A 17040-nucleotide genomic window follows, 5' to 3' on the forward strand; every position below is an offset into this window, starting at 1 on the left:
AAAGCAAGATTGGGGGAGACACACTGTGAGGCTGGATCTACACTGCCCAATATCCTAGGATCTGATCCCAGATTATCTGCTTTGAACTGGATTATATGAGTCTACACTCCCAGATAATCTGGGATAAGCAGATAATCTGGGATCTGATCCTGAGATATATGGCATGTAGATTCAGCCTGAGCTGTTAGAATGTTGCTTCTCAGTTCCTGCTTCTGCCTTTTTATCAATTCAGGATTTACAGTCTGATACACTTGTAGAGTCAACTTGTTGTGTTACTTCAAGTAGTTTCCAATTTATGGTGACCCTAAGGCAGTGGTTCTCAACCTGTGAGTCCCCAAATGTTTTGGCCTTCAACTCCCATGAATCCTAACAGCTGGTAAACTGGCTGGGATTTCTGGGAGTTGTAGGCCAAAACACCTGGGGACCCACAGGTCGAGAACCACTGCCCTAAGGGAATCCTATCACAGTATTTTATAGGGCTAAGAGTGTGTCACTTGGCCAGGGTCGCCCAGTGAGTTTTTCACAGTCATGCAAGATTTTGAAGCCTGGTCTACAGAGCTGTAGCCCAACACTCAAATCACTTTACCACACTGGTCATAGTTAACCAAATTATCGGCCTAAATTAGTTTACAGTTATTTGTGTCAATTAGTAAACATGGAATCTTACAATGAAAGGGCTAAAAAAAAAACCAACAAGCAAAAATCTAGGAGGTCACCTTAAAAATAAACCTGAGACAAATTGTTCACCTGAACGTAACCTCTGCTCTAAGAGTATGTATGTACATCATTGTATTAATCATGGCTTGTTGATGCAACCAATCATTACACAGCAAATGACCAAACAAACAATGTTTTCTTCCCAATTTTTGTTGTATTTTTTTGTCCGGTTTGCCAGCTGTTTTCAGTGTTAGCATTGTTTGGATGTGGCTTTGGATGTCTTAACAACACATTGTTTAAACAAGCAAAAGTTGTCAGCCACAAACAAACCATGGATTCATAATGTGGTAATAAACTATGGCTTATTAGCAAAAAGGCAAATTTGCATAATGCAATCAAGCCAATTTTCAACCATGGCTTGCTGTGATATATAATAAACATGGTCGAAATCATGGCTAAATCAGTAAATCAGACATTTACTGATAACAAATCAGCATTTACAAGGTTTGTTAAACAGGTTGATTTTCTTTTTTTTCTTTCTTTTTTTTAAAGTACAGCAGAAGCATCTTCTGCACTGTAAACACTGCACAACAGATTTGTGTAAATGTCTAAAACACTTATTAGGTGGAATACAGAAAACTTTTAGTGTTGCCAAATTTTTGGGACTTCAACATTGATCTAAGGGGACCATCTGAGGCTGAAACCCACAGTAGGAAAAGCAGTCGTCAAAATCACCCTATTCTTACTTTATTTATTTCAGCAAGTAGAAAGTCCATTTAACACTGTGCCTAATCACGAATTCACACTTTAATCAATAATTCATTGCTTTAAAAAGCCATTTCATATAGTCCACCAAGAACCTAGGCTTTCACAAAATGAATACTTCTTGGGGAACTTTGACCATTCATTCCTTGATAAGAATACATATATGATACACATATTTGTTGCATTTGCATACAGTAAAGTTCAGATTCACTCCTAAAATGCAATATTTAAATTGGCTCAGTATCAACAAGTGATGTGTTCTAGCTTTGCTTCCTAAGAAAGAACAACTTTAATCTTCTCTGAAGTGTTTTGTGGAATAAAGAAGTCTGCTCTCCCTACCTCTTACCACATATACCTATTTAGGAATCATTTGAGCCAACTGCAAAGTTTACGCTATTGCCTCTGGAAAAGATACACAAGAAAACACCACTTGAGAAAACTGCCTTTTGGTGTTGCAAGCCCTCCAACCTCCAGAATCCTTCTGGTCATATGGCCCTGCCCAATTCCAAGCTCTGTAAATCATCATACTACCTAACATAACAGAGGAGTAGCTAGTGGCATGGCTGCAGACAGGTTTCAGCATTCCGACAGTTAAATTCTGAAGCAACTAATCACAGTGCTTCAAAACAATTTGCGTACAGGAAATTAAATGTTCTTTCTAACAAATTGAAACTTCCTTATTTCTATGCTGACTGCTGTGAAAGAGGTGTTTGTTCTTCAATTTGGCCAACTCTAAATTTAATATTAACTTTTATATAATTATAAAGTTTGTGCCTCTGCATGTGTGTATTTTTGTGACTGCAGAATATGGCATTTTCTCTAAGTTACCCAACATTGCTATAGTCTTAGACCATGAGCAGCCTCTTGTGCCTGCTCTACTGCTAATGTGGTATTCCTAGGTAGACTTTGAGGAGTCAAGTATCTGGGGAGCTGGAACCAACTTCTTGGCTCCTTGGGGATGCCAAAACAATTTACGAAGAACACAGCAAAAATGTGAGAAGTCTGGGGAGGGGGGAAATCACAAAAACATAGAGCTTAAAATATGTTTTATTTGAAATCAAACAACACAGATACTGTTTTTTCCTGATTCAATCACTCTGCAAACCAAACCAAAATTGAAATGGGCTAAAATGAAACCACCACAACAATAAGCAGCAGCAACCCCAACGAATGAGTCTGCTGGGAGAATACTGTATGCTAGTGAACGACAACAACATGATTACACGATAGTTAGCTGCTTTAACAGGAAAGTTACTTATTATAAACACTGAAGGTTTGATCATCTCCTCCCTTCAGCTCAAAAGGCAGAGACGGAAAAAGGGGAAATTGAACAAAGGATAATTTTTCTGTTTCTTCTTTGGGGATCTGACCCTGGTTTCAAGTATGCATTTCATGACATACATCCTCTTAAGGGACTCCAGGTGAGATATAGTTCCTGACAACTAACTGCACGGCTTAGAAATGTCACCTGCCTGACTCAGGGACTCTTGACAAATACAACCAGTTTCACACAACATGTTTAAAGAGACATCCCAAGCAAACTAAGTGAATTATGGCTGGACAAACAGGAGAACCGGTTAAGAGTTTCATTTATTGCGTTCACCAGTGCTGCTTGGTTTCTTCCTCTTTTTCTTGCCCACTCCAATGTCACCTTTGCCCATGCAGGCATCAAATCTGTCTCAGAAGCACTCTCGTATTTTAGCCACCATTGGTGCCCTTAACAAGGATAGAGTACAGTGTGGCCGTAAGTTACTCTTTGGAAGCAACCGAACTACAGGGAACTAATTTGCGACAGAGTTTCCATAACTGCAAGCCCGCCTCATGTGTATTTATGACACTGAAAACTTAGCATAATAAAACACTTATTGATTATGGATGTGCCACTCAGCAGAATCAACAATGAGCCAAAGATAAATGAATGCCACATTTAAAATGTAAGGCATTAAGCACATAATGAGTTTTGCAAAATGGATTTCCATCCTGAAAAATATATAGAAGGAGAGCAGGAATTGCTATCTCTCTGTATCCTTCCCTTCCGCTTCTTTGTTGCTTTTCATGGCATAACTGGAGGGAGGGGGATCCACCCCTCTATTTCTATTTTAGGAATTCTACAAAGAAGGATAGTAGCTGTAACAGAGAACATGGGGGCATGTATATATATGCAGAGAACTCTTCTCAAACATAGTACAGGCAGTCCCTGAGTTATGAACAAGATAGGTTCTGTAGGTTTAGTTCTTAAATTGAAATTGTATGTAAGTCAGAACAGGTACATTTTAAAAGATATATCCCTGCGGTGTTTGTTTTGCTGTCTGTGCCATTGTTCAGAAGATTTCACCTCACTTTCTGGCCCTGTGACAATTGGATTTTTAAAATGTTCAGTGTTGTGAAAACAAAGATTGGTGATAAAGCTTCAGTGGAGAGACCTTCTTCTCATGGTAACTCTTACAGGAGTGAATTTCCCTTCTAAGAGGTAGATGAAATGAATCCAAATCTTTTTGTCACGAACTAGGGCATCACTTCAACAATACTTCCTGCAGAGCAAGGAGTCAATGTATTGCTCTATTGCTGGATTAGTCTTTCAAATATTTCTATCCAGGAAGCAGGAAGCTTGACCATGTTATTTGTCCAGTTCTCATGTCTGGGATGGTGGTAGATGTAAATAATTAACTTTACTTTTATACCTTATAACCTGCCAAATCATAACATAATGTACCCAGGACACACATGCACATACTGTATATAAGCTTTGCATAGCTTGGGAAGGGTGAACACCCCTGTGGTGTTTCTTTTGCTATCTGTGCTCCTGTTCAGAAGATTTCACCTTCCTTCCTGTTGTCTTACCTCTGTTCTTAACTATGAGTCATTTGTAAGTCGGATGTTTGTTAATTCTGGGACTGCTTGTACTACTAGAGGGCTAGAAAGGAGAATCAGGAATAGAGGAAGAAAAAACCCATTGCAGTAATAATTGAGCATTAGTATAATAATAAAGGCCCAAGTTTGTATGCAGGAAAATAATCCTAAACTAGATTGAAATTCCAGATATCCAAAAATGAGATATACAGCATAAGGGAAGGATATTGAGACATAGTAAATTGAGAGGTAGACCTTTGCGATACCTGTTGGATTCTCTATTCCATGACTACCTCCACCATGCAGAGTAAGTCTGCGTCCCTGTGTCCAGTGTTTAGTCATTCCCTTCTGCCAATCTTTTTCCCCTTGAAACTGCTTCCTAAACCACAACTCATGGAAGAGTTCCCAGGAAAACTGGAACTGAGGAAATATAGACGAATTCATTATTCATCTTCTCACCTGCAAATGGCACCTTCCCAATTTCATTTTGCATGTAGTAAGTACAAACCAAATAGGAAACAGCATTATTTTTTAAATATAAAAATATTAAATGTACCCGTAATCAAATCCTCCTAGGTTATCATCTAGCTTTTGCTGGACCAAGAGATTCAGCCACTTTAACAGTCATGGCTCAGTGCTATGGAATCCACTTGAACTGCCATTCCTCAGTGCTATGGAATTAGTTTTGCAAAGTCTTTAGCCTTCTCTGCCAAACAGTACTTGTGCCTTACCAAACTACAACTCCTAGGATTCCACAGCATTGAGCTATGTAGATGTACCCCAAGTCAGGTAACTTTGCCTACAGTAAGCTAATAGATTTTAGATCTTTAGCCAATAGATTTTCCCTTCTCTCCTCGAGTTAGGCTGATCCTTCCTAGATTAGCCTAGGATCATACCTGTTATGTTCATCTCTCTGCTTGGGGTTAAAAGGGGGAAAAAGAGACATGATCAACATGAGACATTTTGTAGTAAAGGATTTTCTGACGTAATCCATTTCCCCATTAACTGTTTTTTTAGCCTGATTTCTGGCCCACTGCTGTGCTAACGCTGCAACCTGTGGACTGAAAGGGTTCGGTCAAGGCTGCAGAGGAGACAAAGTGATGGGGAATAATGCAGTTACACTTACTTGTTGACTAGCAGAAAGTTCCCAATCAAGCAGAGGACCGAGGGCACAGTGGAAGCCACAGAAATGTAACTTTCAAAGAAGTCCTGGGAGGAAAATAATAAATGTCAATTTTCTTTTTTAAAAAAAGTCTGTGGAAGAGAACAAGGACATCGTATGACCTGTCCTTAGAAAACTCATAGGGCTGAAGACTTGACAAAGGGGTTAAACAGCACCCCTTTTACTTAGCTGTGGAACATATTGTTAACCGCAATATAATCTTAATGTGTTATTGGCCACTCTAGAATGTGCTTTGCATAGTGAACTTTTCTCACTTGTGGATTTAGGAAACAAAACTGTGGAACACACAGAGCAATCTGCAGAAAACATCTAATATTACATTTATTTAGATTATGGCTCTCAGTGTTCATGTAGAAGAACTGTTGGCAATACAGAGCTTGTCTGCTTTTACCTAAGTCTTTCTTGCAAGGTTTCTATTGCTGCTGAATTTCAGTGGTGCGGGGTTGTTATTTTAGATATTTTCCCAAAAAAGCACATTATTGTAATAAGGCAAGGCACATGTTTTTGAGGTGAATTATACTTTCCAAAGTGGCTGTTCCCCACATGTCTTATTTGGCCAAGAAAATGCTTCCCTGAAAAGCCAAATCTGGTTCCCTTCATTGTCATTTCTGGTTGTCTCACATTACCAAATTTTGGCAGGTTGCAGCTTTGGCTGTGGCTCAGGACTCAGATATGGAAGAAGTTGAAACTAGCCTACCCAAACTGGCCAATTCTTAATTGCAAATTAAAGCAGATATAGGTATGCTAATAGAAGTTAATATGTTAATAGTTAATAAGCCTTTAAAAATCCAACTATATTAATAGCATTATATTTACATTAGAAAAAAACTATTAACAATTTATGTTACATTGTCATTCAAAAGTTAAATGCCTGCATTAAGACCCTTATCAGGATGGGGGTGGGGAATACCAGTGGTAATTTACCTGCTCTTGCCCTGTCCCTGAAGTTTGGAGAAGGGGAAAGAATTTCATGGATTTTCTTTGGAGGGAGGGAGGAGGGGGAATCCTATCCATCCCACCAAATCCTCATTATTATTATTATTACTTTCCCTTTCTCAATCCCTTGTAATGTCATATTAACGTTACCCTTTCTGCAGCTTACTGATTCCTATTCAGATCTTATGCAAAGTCCCAGGAATAAAAAAAAAGTTTCCTTTGACAGATGAGGAATCTCTAAGCAGTTAACTATGTAAAATACAGACAAACCACGGGGTTCCAAAGAAGACCATTCCTTTCCCAAATGAGTCTTCCCACTTGTTGGTTTAAAACATTTTAACCATGGAATCACCGACACTATATACTTATAACTTATAGTTATTTACTGTATATTTATTAAAGAATCAGCTGGGAAATATAAAGTCTGCTGGGTCTTTAGCACAGGCTCTCGTATAATTAATTAATAATTTATTTGTGGACTCAAGCTAACACGTAATGTCTAAATTAAATCGGTAAACATAAACATTAACTGAGGGATATAAGCCCACTTTGTTACAAAATTTCTAACTTAATTGCTATGTTAATTTTTGTTGATATCAAACCATGTCTGATTCCCCTTAACAACAGGTTTGATTTATTTGTGGTTATAGTTGGCAGCTTCCATATCAGCTGGTAGTAAATCCAATTTGGGTTTTAATATAGACTTTAAGGGAACTTTCTCTACCCCCAATATACTTAGCACCTTGGACAGCTCTTTAATAAAGGATGAATTTACCAGATAATTAATGCAGTTTGACACTACTTCAACTGCTGTGGCTCAATGCACTGGCATCATGGGAGCTGTAGTTTTACAATGTCTTTAACTTTCTGTGCCAAAACGTGCTGTTGACTTATCAAACTACAAATTCCAGGATTCCACAGCATTGAGCCATGGCAGTTAAAGTGGTGTCAAACTGCTTTAATTTGAAAGTGTAAATACAATCCCAGGGCAGATTTATTGCAATACTGACATCATATCCTCCCATGGTTCCAATGCCGTTGTTTGCGAAAGTTTCCCTGCCTCTGGTTAACTGAACAAAGAAGCTTCCGCAGAAGCTTTTTTAAAAAAAATTTGGCCTTTAGTGTTTCACAAATTACTAACCCAAGCATGTGTGAATTTATGACCAGGCTGTAAACTCTTTTATGGGCTAGTAACTAGTGTAGATATATTTGCAGGAAATGATTAACCATCCCTGCAAATCAAGGCCATCTTGTGCTTCATGTTGCTTAATTCTCTCAAACTTCCCAGTTTACATAAAAATAACATGAGTACACAGAACCCCAATCCAAACTTGCGTGTACAAGCATTTCGGAAATGAAAAGACCCTTTTCTCCGCCCTTTCCACAACGAGCAATGTAAATACAGTGTATGGAAAAATTATATTTTGGGACTCCACGGCCATACTGGCTGTTGGATTCTGAGAAATGAAGTCCAAAAATGTAAGGTATAAGTTTTATAAAAGGATGGGAGAGATTCAGTATTTCAGCCACAGGACAATGCAGCAATCTCTCTACTTGGATATAGCGCTGATAAAGATACATATTTTTGCCTTCTCCAAATGGAAGGAGGATACCTGTTGCTTTTAGCCAAAAAAAAAAAAAGTCTGCCCTGTGCTGCCAAGATGTTCTTTGCAAAATAGCTTTGTATGCGGCTTAAAAACTCGGCAGTAGAAGCAGCCGGGCCTCCTGCTGGGCTGAAAAAGCAGTTGAAGCCCTGGGTGAAGGAGCAAAGCACTAGAGCGTTACCTGGATCACAAGGCATGAAATTAGCAGCCGCAAAGAGGCTGGCACCAGAAATAGGAGGCTGGTGTAAGGAGCTCAAATTCAGATACCCAAGTCCCTATGGAGCCACTGAACTCTTCCCCTGTTCGTCACTCACGCCTTGCTCTCTCCAGCACCAAATTCCTTGGAAGCAAGGATGCTAGAAACTGCAATAGCATGGAACACACCATCTTCCATCTTTTTAGTGATGTTTATATTGTGGGAAAGTGTGTCCCAGAAGAAGAAATACAGTTAATGACTAAAAGTGAAAAGTGCTTGACTGCTGTTTCAGTGCACTCCTCATCCATGGAACCTCCTTCCCATACTAAATCACAAGGAATCTACCTTATGTTTTGACATTCAAAACTGGACAAAAGATTAGACAACAGGTTTAAAACTATATGGGAAGAAGCAATCATAATTCATTGTATGCAAAATCTTAGGTTTACCAAAGGCCCAGAAAAGAACCATAATAACTGCACTTAACACTAGTATATTTGAATAAATTAAATAAGAATATATTAAGACATTGTGAACATGAATTTCCTAGAGGTGTTAGTATAGTGAATTGCTGGTTTTTTGGAAGGGAAATTAGGCATATACCGTAATCAATGTAAGTTTGCTCCTGACTCACTACACTGGCCAACATTTCGGTGCCTCAAATGTTAGATCTGTTTCTGTGTATATCTGACCTGCTGATTCCAAAAATGGTACCACTTTCCCCTATCAGCTCTAGCTTTTGAGATACAGAACATATGCCATATGCCAGTTGCCATCTCCTTGCACAGAAAATCATAATAACCATATCTAAGAAACGAGAAGCTGATGCGGTCCATTCCAATGCAATTTTCTGAATCAGTGCCCTAAACAAGCCAGGGAACAGACCTATAAACAAGACACCAAGAATTGTTGCTGTTAGGTTGTGCTATAAAAATGCAACTTGGCTACATGAAAGGAGTGAAGAAAGAAAAACCATGATGTGTTTATTTATTTTGATTAATGAGACATCCCTCCCACAACACTCACAATAAATTTAATTTCAAGTTTTTGGTCTTGCTAGTTACATTATTTTACTAATAATATTTGTGCTATTTTATGTAGTGTATAAGTTATGATATTCAAGATTTCTTATGGCTTATGAAATAGTAAAGGCAATTATGATTGCATTATAACAAACTGGTGTAGAGGGCAGATTAGGTAAACTGTATTCTGTTTTAGGGTTGTTGTATGTCTTTCGGGCTGTGTGGCCATGTTCCAGAAGCATTCTCTCCTGACGTTTCGCCCACATCTATGGCAGGCATCCTCAGAGGTTGTGAGGTATGGAGAAAACTAAGCAAAGAGGTTAATATATATCTGTGGAAAGTCTAGGGTGAGAGAGGTCAGTGTGAATGTGTAGTTAATCACTTAAATTAGCATTGAAATTCTGTTTACTGACTTTCCAATTGGAAATTAATCTGGATGAATAATACATACAGACAGACCATATTGATCAGTTGGTATGTCAGATATATTTTGTATGAATGGCATTTTTCATTAATTTTGAATAGTGATATATCATATAGTCAACGCTCTGTATCCACTGATAGTACATATATGGATTAAATAAGATATAGCTTGAAAATATCCTCCTGCTTTAAAAAAAAACCCCAAAAGCAAAACTTTTGCCATATTACATAAGGGACATCATTTTACTCTGCCACTGCATATAATCAAGAGATTTTGGGATCTGTGGGAGATTCTGGAACCAAACCCAAACAGACACAAAGGGCTCATTGTAATATATAGGAAGCCCCCAAGTTATGAACAAGGTAAGTTTTGTAGGCTTGCTCTTAAGATGACTTTGGTTGTAAGTGGAAACAGGTACAACACTTATAAATAAGCTTAGGGAAGCTTAACATCCCTGTGGTATTTGTTTTGCTGTCTGTGCCCCTGCTTAGAAGATTTCACCAAACTTTCTGTCCTTGTGATAACTGGAGTTTGAAAAATTTGGCTTGTTGTGGAAACATGGATTGGTGATCAAACTTCAACTGAGACCCTTTTTCTCCAGGATAACTCTTTCAGGGGTGAATTTTCCATCCGAGGGGTAGATTTCTCTCACTTCCTGTTGTCTCACTTATGTTCTTAACTATGAGTCATTTCTAAGTTGGATGATTGTAACTCAAGGACTGCCTGTTTGCAACTTGAAGACTCACTTGTTAATCAGTTAAACTGTACAACCAACAGTACAAGGGGAAAGGTTGGCTCTGTTGTTTTCAGGCCCCTTCTACACTGCCATATAAAATCCAGATTATCTGCTTTGAATTGGATTATATGGCAGTGTAGACTCACGTAATCCAGTTCAAAGTGGATAATGTAGATTATTTGCTTTGATAATCTGGATTATATGGCAGTGTTGAAGGGGCCAGAAATAGCAAATGCCTTAACTGACCAGTATATCATCTACCTAGTTATTTACCACTGAAGGAACATATGGAAATGCAAGACAAGGATACCACATGGACTTGGATAGAACCAAGGCATTTAATCATTTGAAGTTTTAAACCCCCCTAATGTGGCCAAAAGCTCATGAACAGGTTAATGTCAGAATGGATTCATCATCTTTTCTGGTTCCCTGGTCTAGTCTTTAGCTATTCTGTGCCTCGGTGTCTTCCTCTTCAGAGATCTACAGCACCAATACTTGTTCTCTCTTGTCAGTTATTACCTAGGATAAATTCCTGGCAGTGTTGTACTCTCAGAAATCACCCCTTGGAAGGAGCTATAATTAAACTGTACGCTGCAGGAGATTGCTCTGCTTTACATGTCCTGGTTCTAATCAGTGCTTAATTTCTAGAAAAGGCAAAGATGCCAGATCCCCCCCCCCCCCCCCAGTAAAAGCTATCTTTCAGGTGCTTAAGACTATGCATGGTATCAGATCACTATATCCCAGAATATCAAGGCAGAAAATCCCATAATATCTGCTTTGAACTGGGTTATCTGAGTCCACGTTCAGATAATGTGGGATTTTCTGCCTTAATATTCTGGATATAAGGCTGTGTGGAAAGGCCCTGGGATCCCTGGTCTTTGCTTTCTTTTTTTAGCTCATTTTATGAGAAAGGATACTTTATATCTGCTTGACATAATGGGGAGGACAAAATAATATCAATTGCTTTACTAATGTTGATAATTTCTTCTGTTTGAATTGCTTTATATTCTTGTTCCTCATAAACAAGCAAACGTTCCATAAAAGTTTACAGTCTTAAACCTCCATTTATAACAAAATGCAATTTAAAAAAAAATCTAATTCAATGTGTAATTATTTTCTGAATAAACCATCCTTTAATACACCTATCAGCTATTAATATTGGATGCCAAACCAAGATATCTACAATACATTTTATATTCCTCAAATGATCAAGTGACTTTCAATTTGTAAGGGGTGCTACCCTCCCCCCAAAATGTAAATTTTCCACAGGGGGGTGTGCACATGAAAAAGGGGTTTTTCTTTGAAATTTTCAGGAATTTTACATTTCTACTGAAGTTACAGGAGGGTAGATTTCAGCTGAATTTTTGACACTATGTATGACTTAGGAATGGTATAAACTATACGAGTATAGGTGGGCTTTTCTTTTCAGGAGATCTTCAAATAAAGGCCAGACAACCATCTCTGAGGCTGTCATAGTTGTGGATTTCCTGCACCGAGCAGCACACACTCCAGCTGTCCTGGTTTAGCAGTTCCAATTAATCATGTGCCGACTGATTTTAAAATGTCCCAGTTTATCTCCTCTTCCCTTCCCTCAGTTTACTTCAGTTGCTGCAAACTGAGTTCAAAGTGAAAAAGCAGTTTGCACAAAATGGACCCAGCAGGGGGGGGGGATGAGAGAACAAGAGAGGACAGAACCCTACCCTTTTCACAATACTTGGCAAACTGCTGCAACCTTTCCTGATTCGTTCCTACTTTCTTTGTTCTTACCTTTCGCCATCTTGCTCATATTTTGATGTTGCTTGGCCAGGTGTCTGCGCATTCGTCTATGAAATCTTGGAACACATGCAGCGGGGAACTGGATTAAATGGCTCCTCCAAGTATATGATTCTACTGTCGGCCCTTCACATTTGCTGGGTTAGAGGCTAGAACCCCTGCAAAAAAGGAGCTTTCTAGGAATCTCCAGGTTCTTCAGCAAGATTCTATGGTCAGTTACGGCTAGTCGACTTTTCCAGATGTGATTAAAACATTCTCTCTAGAAATCTCTAGGTCCTCTACGGTCAATTTACAGCATGCATTGAGTTGCACTGGAGGACCTAGAGATTCAGAAAGAGAACATTTTAATCTGATCCATTAATAATCAAATCAGCAAACATGAGACTCAGAAATGTTGTGAGCCAACTGTACATATTACAGTGAAATTTTGATGGGATCTGGCTCAATATGGAGTTTCTAGGCTTTACAGACTGAGACTGGGTTGCTTTTGGCATCAGACACAAACTACTATGTTAGAACAAATACACACACACTTCCATGATTGTACTGGGCCATTAGTGCCAGTCATTGCTTCTTCAGAGACTGGGTCAGGCCTTTTCAGCAGGCTGCTCAGCTTCACGCTGTGCAATCAAGTTGGTTTGTTGCATGTATTTGCAACACACCAAGCCTACTTTTCCTGGCACTTCACTTCACTTGAGCATTCCTGGCCATAACTTGGGCACTATTAAAATTCCTGCGTAACGACAGAAAGAAACACACCAATCTTAAAAATATGAAGTGCTGGGAAATATTTCACGTCTCCAACTCCCATTGTTCCTTTGAAAGACCACACTAGCTCAGTCTCAACATTTGTCCACTTGATGGGAACTCAAGCACAGCTAAGAAGTTTGGGATCGTGGTGCAGGGCAGTGAGTCTTTTTACGGTGTGAAAGACAAGTCTCACATCTTTTGATACTGAAAATGCCACTTCTGATTGTTGCTATTTTGTCATTTCAGTAGCCCATACAGCCCCCAAAGGATCAGAACAGAAAATCAACTGCCAACCCCATTCCGGTTGCTCACCCTTTCATTCTGGCACTGAAGCCTTCATCCCAGTTCACCAGAAACCAGGCTTTTAAAATTTTACTACATTATTTCCTCACATCTCAAGCTTTTCATTACTATCCTAGGAGCTAGAAACTTTCTGTTATTATTTTAAACATTTTAAGCATGTACTTTGGGGCACGCTGACATCACAAGGTAACTTGGGAAGATTATTCAAAAAACAAAATAAAAATTACAGGTGTCCCAGAGGTCTTCTCACTGAGAAATGGTGACATACACAAAACAACTCAAGGAACATGTTTTGGAAAAGGCTGGACTTTCTTGGGACTCACATGGAACAGCAGAATATATACAGAGGCAAATATATTCCATCTGAACACAGAGATTCCAAGAAATCCCACCACGATGTGGCGAACTGGCTTTAAAAAATGTTTTAGGGACCAGCATCATATATGCGCACATTGACTACAACTGTTTGTTTATTTCCTGGAAATTTGCCCAAGATTGTACAGTCAGCAATCCATATCCACAGATTCTGATTTGTGAAAGGCTTCTTTCTGGGTATGCTGGCTCCCCAGTACAGACACTAATCTTCAACACGTAGAAGGATACGTGGAGGGCCCCAATGAGAACATGACAACAAAGTGGGGCCAGTAAGTGCGTTCTCACTCCGTGGTCCCTCCACAACTTGAATTGCCTGAGATGGAACAAATGAATAGGGCTTCAATGAAGTGACCCCATATCCCCTGTTAGCTTAACCTGTCCTCTTCCCTATGGTATTTGGAGGAGAGCAAGGGGCTGGGTTGTTGCTGACTCTGCTGTCTAATGGCAGCATTTCATTTTCAGGGTTAGCAAGCCAGCACATTCCATAAGCAATAAAACTAACTTAGTGCTTTTGTCACTCATACTACCACCACCACCACCACTGTCTGCAGCTCAGCCCCCTGAAACGTCCTTCTTTAAATTAGGCCACCTTGCAACTCAGCTGGATTTGATTCAAAGGTGGGAGAGGTTTCCCATTTGTAACTTTTCAGCAGCTATGCTTCCATAACACAGCCCTGCTTGTTTTGCTTGGCATAGACCAATATAAAGCACCCCACCACACAACACAATTAGGTTATATTTACAAACAAATCATTTGAGAACATTTAAAAAACCAGTCATCCAATTCATTTTACATCACTTTAGGGGCCTTCCATGTTATTCAGTCCTGCCTATGTGTATCTGAGTATGTGAGAGAGATTCTGTGGGTGAGAGAGAAACAGACTGATTGATCAACCGACTGACTGATTGACTTCACGGCTACCTGAGCAGTCTTGCAAATAAATCCACAAAAATTCCCAGCTGACAGAAATCTATTTTAGAGCCCATTCACTCAAAAATGAAAGAGAAGGAAGCTATTTTAGTAAAAACAAAAAACAAATAAACAACTCCCCCCTACATTCACTAGGTGAATGGTTTTATATATAGGGTTGCATTTAAGCCTAAAAGTTCCTTTGATGCTACAGAGAGCCCAGGATAAATCACAATGGTGTAAGGGTCTGTTCAATCCATGCTTATGTCTACAGGGTGAGCAATTCCAGTGGGCTAACTCTAAACAATAAGGCTTAGGCTTGCTGCCTGGACCAACGTCTGTCGTTTTGCTTTCCAAGCATAGTGTCAAAATTTATGAAAGATTTACCTGTTTTGGTTCATTTGTTATCTTCATGCCTTAATATCCTGAGACAGATAGCATTTATATACAATTTGAGTCCCTTACCTGCTGGACCAGTAACCGCAATTTCACCTACTCACATCTGACTAAGTTTTCTATGTCCTCCAGGCAATTGCATGGTATGTTTCCAATGGAAATCACCAGAGACTTGCCCTGCAGGGCCTAGCAAATTCCTAGATATCCTCCAAGGCAATTACATGGTAGCAGAAGTTATTCATTTCAATAGGATTTGCCATTATCAATGGAATACTGTTTCCACAGCAAGTTCAAGAACTTATCCTGCATGGATACAGGGATCATACTGTATAAACTTTTATGTACAATACGAATTACCAAGCGTGCAATCATGCAAGTCACAGGTTCAATTTTTCTTCTCAACAAACAGGTTAAATCTTCCTTATGGTATCATTTGGTAGGGATGGACATAATGTTACTCATCTTCAACTGAAAAACAGGTTTGCCAAGACTCAACCTCTCTCTCATTTATATTGTACTTTTCTCCCAATATGGGATCCTGAGCAGCTCAAATATAACAAATCAATTGAAACACTGGACAATACCAAAGTTCAAAACAATTAAACCATTATATTAAAATTAATAAATGAAAGCAGTTTTTAAAAGGTCACTGCAATGACAAATACCACACACCTCCAATTTAAAAACCATTTGCACGTAACAGTTTACGCTTCAAAGTCTAAGTTAACAGAAATATCTTTGTCCGCTGAAGAAAAGACAACAGAGATGGTGGCAACCTATCATATATACTTGTGTATAAGTCGACTGTAGGTTTTAGGGCCAAAAATACCTTTTGCCTCTCTATTCAGAGAAGGGGGCGGTTTCTTTTTTAAGAGTTAATAGAGTTAAAGTGTTTCAAAAGGATGGACCTGCTATATTTTTGCAGATACGAACTGCCCACGAATGAAATTTTTATTCCTTAAAAGGGTGAGCCACAGAGTTTCAAATGATGATCACTAGAAGCTTCTCCCAGCACACAAACTGCCTCTAGCCTCAGTCATTTGCAAGATGGAAATGTCAGCTATTGTCAAAATGGATATTAGGCTAACTAAAACAGATGAGCAATCAGCTGAATTGCAAATTCTTATTTTATAGCAACTTGATAACTTATTACATTGTTTGTAACTTTTTGTGTAATTGTAACATGTTGCCATCGTGACAAATACTGCTTTCAAATTGGGACCATAATTTTGAAACACCCTATACTTAAACTGACCCATGCATAAATTGGCTTAGTTATCTCACAAAGGTGAGAATTTTGTGCAAATTTGCATGACACTTTGCTTGTTTCAAGGCGTTATTCTGTCCAAAATTATATGTGGATTTCAAAAATAATGGATATTGTCCAAATCTTTCTTCCTGCAAGACTTCTCTCATTGTGCTAGAAAACCCATGCCAAAACACCCCATGTGTATTTCTGGAAACAATATTACTCTATACAAAACCATAGAATCATAGAATCATAGAATAGTAGAGTTGGAAGAGACCTCATGGGCCATCCAGTCCAACCCCCTGCCAAGAAGCAGGAAATCGCATTCAAAGCACCCCCGACAGATGGCCATCCAGCCTCTGCTTAAAAGCCTCCAAGGAAGGAGCCTCCACCACAGCCCGGGGGGAGAGTTCCACTGTCGAACAGCCCTCACTGTGAGGAAGTTCTTCCTGATGTTCAGGGGGAATCTCATTTCCTGTAGTTTGAAGCCATTGTTCCGTGTCCTAGTCTGCAGGGCAGCAGAAAACAAGCTTGCTCCCTCCTCCCTATGACTTCCCTTCACGTATTTGTACATGGCTATCATGTCTCCTCTCAGCCTTCTCTTCTGCAGGCTAAACATGCCAAGCTCTTTAAGCCGCTCCTCATAGGGCTTGTTCTCCAGACCCTTAATCATTTTAGTCGCCCTCCTCTGGACACTTTCCAGCTTGTCAACATCTCCCTTCAACTGTGGTGCCCAGAATTGGACGCAGTATTCTAGGTGTGGTCTGACCAAGGCAGAATAGAGGGGGAGCAGGATCTCCCTGGATCTAGACGCTATACCCCTATTGATGCAGGCCAGAATCCTGTTGGCTTTTTTAGCTGCTGCATCACATTGTTGGCTCATGTTTAACTTGTTGTCCACGAGGACTCCA

General features: G+C 39.3%; 1 protein-coding gene across 2 annotated transcripts in view; it reads right to left on the minus strand.

The window, feature by feature from the left end:
• The window catches only part of slc29a3 (solute carrier family 29 member 3), a 55538-nt gene that overhangs the window by 11103 nt on the left and 27395 nt on the right, over window positions 1–17040 (minus strand). For both annotated transcript variants that reach the window (XR_010004633.1, XM_062976260.1), the window contains exon 3: window positions 5399–5481. Coding sequence is in view for 1 of the 2 variants with exons in the window: in XM_062976260.1 (XP_062832330.1) it covers window positions 5399–5481 (83 nt within the window). In the remaining variant the exon portion in view is untranslated. The remainder of the gene's footprint in view (window positions 1–5398; window positions 5482–17040) is intronic.

This window comes from Anolis carolinensis, chromosome 3 (assembly GCF_035594765.1).
Source record: "Anolis carolinensis isolate JA03-04 chromosome 3, rAnoCar3.1.pri, whole genome shotgun sequence".
Taxonomy (NCBI): Eukaryota; Metazoa; Chordata; class Lepidosauria; order Squamata; family Dactyloidae; genus Anolis; species Anolis carolinensis.